This window comes from Kryptolebias marmoratus, linkage group LG22 (genome assembly GCF_001649575.2).
Source record: "Kryptolebias marmoratus isolate JLee-2015 linkage group LG22, ASM164957v2, whole genome shotgun sequence".
Classification (NCBI taxonomy): domain Eukaryota; kingdom Metazoa; phylum Chordata; class Actinopteri; order Cyprinodontiformes; family Rivulidae; genus Kryptolebias; species Kryptolebias marmoratus.
Window position 1 is genome coordinate 6,884,749 of NC_051451.1, and position 7,927 is coordinate 6,892,675.

A 7,927-nucleotide genomic window follows, 5' to 3' on the forward strand; every position below is an offset into this window, starting at 1 on the left:
ACATCTCTGCTTTTTGCAGATGATGTGGTCCTGTTGGCTTCATCAGACCGTGATCTACAGCTCTCACTGGAGCGGTTCGCAGCAGAGTGTGAAACGACCGGGATGAGGATCAGTGCCTTCAAATCCGAGGCCATGGTCTTGAGCCGGAAAAGGGTAGAGTGCCTTCTCCGGGTCGGGGAGGATGTCCTGCCCCAAGTGGAGGAGTTTAAGTATCTCGGGGTCTTGTTCACGAATGAGGGAAAAATGGAGGGAGATCGACAGGCGGATTGGTGCAGCATCTACAGTGAAGTAGGCGCTGCACTGGGGCTGATGACAAATTGGACACAGGTGACTAACTGTAAACCAGGAACAGGATGGAAATGGGTGAGGCAGGCTGACAACGAAAAGTACTGACTGAGGGAGAGGGCAGCAGACAACACAAAGAGGCACAGGGAGCTAAACAAAACAAGAAACATCACAACAAAAACACAGGGAGCAGAACATATTCATAAAACCCAAAAGACCTAAAAAAATAACTGAAAAGGCCCAGATCCTAACAGTCTTGAGTCTCCCTCAGTGATTTTGTTAGGAATCCTCTCAGACTCTGTCATAGATCTGTCTACTAAAAGACTGGGACATAGAAGTGTAAAAACTTGATGTCCACTACAAAGTACGTTTATAAATTGACTCTGTAAACACACTCAAATGTTGCTAAGATATATACTTAAACAACAACAACTAAAATAAAAATTTTAAATTATATGAATATGATGCTCAGCATTATGTTTTCTGTAAAATACACTTGTTGATACAGCAGTCATTTTGAAAAGACAGCATAAAACCTTTCACATGTGATGTCATTTTAAATCTACAGTTGTCCTCTCTGAGGGACAGCAGACTGTAACAGAGCAACTTGTATAGAAAGAAGGATATCAGCTAATTTATAATTCCACTGTAGAGGACAAAAAATGAATTGCCAGTTCTCAAATAGATCCATCCAGCCATATCCAGCCATTTTTATTGCAACTGAGGGTGGTGGATCAGTGCTAGATGCACCTGAAACATCAATCAGTAATTGGCAATTTAACCCAAATGGAGAAAGTCCAAAAAAAAAAAAAATACAATATGTCCACTGGCTCCAACTCCAAATCTGATTGGTTGATCAAACTATCTATCCAGACTTTATGGTCTTACTTTTTATGGTCTGAGGATTCTGTCAACAGTACCCTGGTTGAAAGAAATATGGCCCCAAAGTTCTTGAGCAAAAACTACTCCAATGAACAGCACTCGGACACAAAACACAGAAACATATAAGTTATTTTTTTGTTTGTTTTAGGAAAATATTTTAAATAAAGTTATTTAGCTTTATGATTATAATTAATTTTGGGTCCACTCTGGTCCTTCTCTGAAAACTTTAAAGATGCTGACAGTTTGCCTCAGCTAAAGCAAAAGCCTATCAATGTAGGACTATCTTTTTTTATTATTATTTAAATTCCACTAAATACAAAAATACAACCTGTAAATTATTGTGTTTAATTTTGTTTCATCAGCTGTGAATCATGTGGCCTCCCCAAGTACAGACATCCTCCCCACGATGATTCTGATCATGTCTCAGCTGCAGCCGGTCCTGGAGGGCTTTAACCGCTCTCTGGCGCACCTGAGCCGGCAGGTGGGGGTTCTGGCCCAGGACGTGGCCGAGCTGAAGAGCGACCAACTGAGGGGGGAGCAGAGGGAGGGGTCAGAGGAGGACAAACTGGACGAAGTGTCTCAGGAGATCAGGGAGGTCCGGAGACAAATAGAGGATCAATTCAAGAACATGGAGGACATGCTGCACTCCCAGCATGCCCTGCTGCGCCATAACCTGAGCAGCTTCAAGATGGACGTCAACCTGAAGCTGAAACATCATCAGAACCTGCTGCAGGTCAGATATCTGCTGCAGCTACTATCCCTAACTTTATCCATTTTAAATTAAACAGTCAGTTCAAAATATTCTACTAACAATAAAACTTTGATCCCAGGTCAGTCTGCAGGATATGAACACAACGTTAACTGGGCTGAAACTGGACCAGGATCAGATCCCTTACCGGAAATCAGAGGATCAGCTGCCTCCTACCTCCCTGCTTCATCCCGACCCTCTATCAGACATGACGGCGCTCTGGGAGGCCGTCACACGTCTGGACAACATGGTGGTCAACAACACAGTGAAGGTTTGACCAATCAGAACTCATCACCTCAGAGTTTGAAATCAAAGCAACTGGACTTCTTTTCAGTAGCTGAAGATGTTTTGCCTCTCATCTGAGGAGCTTTCTCAATTCAAAGCTGAGCTCTTTTTTATATTGCATTGCTTGCAACCTCACTGAGGAAGCTCCTCCGATGAGAGGTGAAACGTCTATAGCTACAAAGGAGATGCTTGGATTTTTAACTCTTCATATTCTGAAGGACAGAAAGGTTATACAAATCAGAACTCCTGTAGTCCACTCTGAGAGTTTTTTTGGGTCAGGAAAAAATAAAAACTTGTTTCTGTGCAGGTGAGCAGCCTGACGGAGGATGTGGAAATGGCATCTGGCGACATTGAGCAGCTGACGTTGCACCTGAACAATCTGGAAAAGCAGATCAACCAAACGGCCCGGACAAGCCAAGTTCTGTTCATGGAGACAGGTCTGGAGGTGGAGCACGCCAAGGTATCGGTGCAGCGGCAGGTGGAGGAGCTGGCGGGGAACGTGACGCAGCACGAGCAGCGGTTGCAGGAGATGGATGAGGACGTGGACTACCTGTTTAATGGCCTCTACAAGCAGAACATATCCTCAGCATGCAGGGATCTGAAGGCTGCAGTCGCTCACCTCGAGATGGGCGTGGCCAACGTGACCAAGCTGGCCAATGAGAACAGACTGAAACTGGATAAAAACAATGAAGGAGGTGGGGCAGAGTGGGACGGAGCCAATGACTGGGAACCAGCGGTGGAGGAGCTGCAACACGACCTCCAACAGGTAGGACAACAAAAACCAGCATCAGCTGCCTCTGATTATCGATTAGTAGATGTTATTATTAAATGTTTTCTTGTTTTTAGATCTTCAGCCTGTTAGTGCAGCCACTTTCAGCCTGAAACTTAAAGTTAGATCGAAAATATGTCAAGTTTTGTCTAAGGAACAATAGAAAAAAATATCAAGACAAAGTAATGAAAAACAAAACAAAAACAAAGTTTAAATCAAATGACTCCAAATCCATTTGTTTCAACTTTTTAAATATTTATTTGATTTTTCCTATGAAATAGTTAATTTTAATGTTAATTCAGACAGATGTTTTACACTTCAGCTGGAGTTTGATCACAATTTTTAGTGAATTAATCTTTTTCTTTGTACACTCAAAATATAAAACCTAATGTGTAACAAACTAATGTAAAGTGATAAAATTCTAATTTCAGGATGATTGCTTTTTGGCAATTTTAAATTATTCCTGGTGTTTCACCTGGACACTTTTTTTTTCCTTTTTCAGGGCCTTTTTATATAAGTTGCATTTATCAAAAACATTTCTTACTTTAGAATAAAATAAAAAAGTTAGAAACAAACAAAATAAAATTAATTTTTTTGTTTCCTTTAACTTATTTTTTTTAAGTTACATTTCCTTTGGTAACACCATTCAAAATATTCATTTGAATGTGATAAATTGACTGTGATAATGAAGTTAAAACACAAATTAAAACAGAAATTTTAACTTTTCATTCTGATAGACCAGTAGAACATAAAGTAATGAGGACAAATGTCAGAAAATCATTTTATTCTATAACCATTTTCATCTCCTTCATCACATAAAGTCAGAATTTTAAGAAGTTTTTTTCATTTGTAAAACTTAGACTAACAGTCAGGCAGTGCAGCTGCAACATTTATTCATTGTTTGGTTAAAACTTTAAAACTTCTTCTTGAACCATCAGATTTTAGGTTGTAAATATTTAAATTAAGGCTGTAGCTTTGCCCTGCTGCAGGTAAAGGAAACTCTGGTCTCAGATCAGAGCAGAACCAGGACTCTAGACCTCGGCGTGACCCAGCTGAGCAGCTCCATCTCAGCTCTGCAGGAGACAGAAACAAAGCAGGAGGCGCAGATGAAGCTCCTCTCTGCCTCCTTCCGCTCCCTGCTGGAGGACGCGATTCGGCACAGCGAGGTGCTGCAGCTCCTGCTGGGGGAGGAAGTGCTGGAGTTCCTGGAATGGACACCCCAGGACCAGGAGGCCCACTCGCTCCCAGTCCTGAAGGAGCAGATCAGGGAGCTGCAGGACCAGCTGAGGCATCCCGACAGAACAGGTGGGTTATCCTGGTGATCAGACTGTCCAGGTTTTCTTCAGTAACAGGAGAAACACAGGCCCTGTTCACATTGGCTGTTTTTAAACCATTTTGAATGATCTGACTGCATGTGGTCAGCTCTGACACCTCCTTACCACATGTAGTGGTAAAATGTGTATCTCAAAACTTTTTTGTGATCGGATGTCAATTACCTGCCTTGTATGCAGATGCACCCCCCCCCCCACACACACACACACACACACATAGGTCAGTGAGCAACAAAGAGGACATCAGATCTCAGAACTGCAAACAGGATATTTGTATCCCCTCTACCCAATTACATTAGATAGCATTAAAAAAAATAGATCTGAACCTCTTGATGGAAAGACAGCTCTAAAACGTGTGAGTAATTTGCTGAAGCCTGCTGCCATCGTTCACACAGAGGGGACACTGTGTCAAATATTTTTGCAAGTTTGGCTTTAGTGTAGTAAGCTTGATGTAGAATCCAAAATAAAGTGCATGAAACTGTGCCTAGCACAGATTGAAGATCTGCAGCAGCAGAGCTGAGGAGCAGCTAGCCATCTAGTCAAGCCCAGACCCAGCTCCGTTTCCACATCCACCCTCTAGGCCACCTCTAGCCTTATCACTTGCCACGAGGCCCAGCACCAGGCTTCGTCACCTGACCAAGACCAGGCTCCACCGTCAGCCACCAGGTTGATCTACCTGTTAGAGCTGAAGCTGTCATGCTAACAAATTAGCTTCATCAGCAGGCCCCAGCATTAACCCCTCAACACAGACGGGCGTGGTGTCATGGTAGAAAAGCTTGAAATGAGCACCAAAAAAAAAGTACAGTATGCCTAAAAATAAGGATGAGATAAAGATGAAAAAATCTCTTAACTTCATCTCGGAAAAGATAAACAAAGTGACGAAACAGCAAGCAAAACCGATTGAACTGATGGAGGAGGTTCAGGAACCTAAATTTATAGCAAAAAAAAAAAAAGGACAACGAGATTACAGACCTGGTGCCACAAGTTCAGGATCTAGAGCAATATTCACAAATGAAATGAAAGGTTAAATATCTGCCTCAAACAAAACATCTAAGCTATGCTGGTTCTAGAGCTGAGATAAGATGTGGGCACCCAGCCAACTGAGTTACTCTCATTGGAAAATCAGAATATTCGTTTTTAAAATAAACATGTAAAAATAGATGTTAATTCTAATTCAACCTGTGAGGGATCACAACTCAACACAACACGGGTCCATATTAAACTCAATTTCTTCAGACTGGATTCAGTATGTATATTTAATAGCTTACCTCTGAATTTTATTTAAAAAAATTCTCAGTATGAACATCTCAACATTGTCACATTTTGGTTAACATTTTTGATTTTGTAAACCTCTACACTGCCATCAGTTTTGTATTTAAGGTTAGAGTTCACATGATCTGCTGGGAAATCTTTGAGATTAGAGTTTTTGTAAGAGTAAAAAAAAAACACCAATATGCATTTTTACTGTCAGCTGCTTACAGCAGAAACAAGTTACCTCGGCATCTACCAGTTTCTGTGGAAACATGATCACACCGGAGCGTTGTTGATGGATCCAAACTGAAGTTCAGACTCATCAACAGTGACTCATTTCTGACACCTTCTCTTCTTAGGGGACAGAGAGGAAGTGCCATCTGCTGACCAGCCCTCCTCCCTCCTCTCAGACCGGCCGCCCGGTGGCCCAAAGAGGAGCAGCCGAGGAGGTCCATTTGGGCACAACCAGCAGATGCTTTTCTATCCTGAAATGATGCAGCATGCTGGAGATGGCAGCGACCTGTGGAACCTGGAGAAGAAGGTGGAGGAGCTGCAGCAGAAGCTAGTCCAGCTGGAGGAGAAGCCTTGCTCTTGCAACAGTACCCCTTCTGACAGGGAGGTGCCCATCACAGGTGTGAAAATTCAACATATGAAGGAGGTCAAATGGCCGAAGACAGGGCTGGAGCAACACCTGGGAGTCATCAAGAACGTGTTCAGTAACGCAGAGCTGATGGTGGCAACCCACAGGACAGTAGACCTTGACAAGCTGTGGAAGCTGATGAGGAGGAGGGACAAGAAGAACAGAGGAAGAGGAGGAGGGAAGAGCCGTAGAAAGAGGGGGGAGCCAGGTGAGTCCAAAAGGGTCTCATGTTTGTCAGAAAGCTTGATTCAATCTCACAGACTAAAAACTACAGAAGAAAAACTTCTGTTTCACACCTTTGTCCTTTCAGGTGTGTTGGAACTGTCCGACCAATCAGATGGCTCTCTGCTGTTTGTGGGTGGGTCTCCACTGAGAGTCTCCAATGGTGGCATCTTGTTCCAACTGAACCAGGGTCAGTTCTACTCCGACACCGGCATCTTTACTGCTCCTGTGGACGGAATCTACCTGTTCATCCTCACCTTAGACCTGAGGCCAGGCCCTGCCCACGTGGTCCTGAGGTGGGGTGAAGATGGGGGCGGAGCTTCTGTGTCTCTGCAGAGACAAGAAGTGAAGGAGGCAGGGCTTGTGAGCAGCATGAGCACCCTACTGCTGAGTGAGGGGGAGGAGGTGAGACTGGAGGTGAGGAGGGGAGAGTGGGCAGAGTCAGAGGACAACATGTTCTCTGGGCTGCTGCTGCATCGGACCACCTGAGGGCGCCATGGACCAATCAGCTGACAGGAGGGCGGAGCCTTATGAGATACATGCACCTTAAAGAACAGTTGAAGATCTGATAGAATGAAAAAACATTGATCCAAACTCAGACCATCACAAAACTAGGCGTTTGGACTTGATGCTGACAGCAGCATGGATCCTTTTCATCTCTGTTTATGAAATTGACAGCAAAAACCAAAACTTGATCACACTTCTGCTCTGAGGTGTATTTAAAGTTTAAATCATAAATTTTCCTGCTGAGTTTAGCTTTTCTTAATTAAAACACTAAGTAAAAAAGCTAAAAGCAGCACAGATAAATATTGGAATCTCCATCATCATCCTGTTTTTTCTCCTACACGATATAAAACGCAGCATTTTGTTAGTTTCTAACCACAGATAATTTCACCTGCTGCAGTTCTGCTGTCTTTAAGAGATGAGAAGCTTAATGTTTCTGTTGAATGTGTCAAATCAGAAACCTGATTTGTGACTTCAGGTGAATGCAAATTAAAACAGATATATTTAAACATGTTGTTGCCACATTTAAAAAAGTATTAAACAATTTTTTTGTGCGTGTTTCAAACAAACTGTAATAAATTTGTGAAATTCACATTTCATCTTCAAATTCATATAGATATGAATTACCGGCAGGCGGCGCTGCAGGATGATAGTTTGAAATGTTAATAAAACTGAATTTGGACATCCTGACAAGCTCAAAACATTAACTGTTTTCTGATCAAATTTCTCTCCTCAACTTTAAAACTGTAACTTTCTTCTGCCTTTCAGGTTGTTTTTAAGCTCTAATTTGTTGAATTGTGTGAAAGTTTGTTAGACTAAATCCAGATCAGCTTCAGTTTGAGGCTCGATCAGATCAGCAGCTCACAGAAGAATATTAATCTAAAAGATGTTTTATTTAAATGAAAAGCTGTTGATTGCTTAATGTTTGTAAAACACAAATATATTTATGCAAAATTTAAGAATCACAGAGCAGTTAATATTTAAATAAAGAATTCAACATTGTGTGAAAA

At 42.2% G+C, this 7,927-nt stretch overlaps 1 protein-coding gene across 1 annotated transcript in view; it reads left to right on the forward strand.

Annotated features, from left to right (window-relative positions):
• Window positions 1-7,927, forward strand: part of mmrn2a (multimerin 2a) — a 44,001-nt gene extending 36,074 nt beyond the window's left edge. Inside the window, exons 4-9 of the mRNA XM_017433663.3 lie at window positions 1,530-1,900; window positions 1,998-2,186; window positions 2,508-2,966; window positions 3,959-4,274; window positions 5,911-6,399; window positions 6,502-7,927. Coding sequence (XP_017289152.1) covers window positions 1,530-1,900; window positions 1,998-2,186; window positions 2,508-2,966; window positions 3,959-4,274; window positions 5,911-6,399; window positions 6,502-6,902 — 2,225 coding nt within the window. The 3' untranslated portion in view covers window positions 6,903-7,927. The remainder of the gene's footprint in view (window positions 1-1,529; window positions 1,901-1,997; window positions 2,187-2,507; window positions 2,967-3,958; window positions 4,275-5,910; window positions 6,400-6,501) is intronic.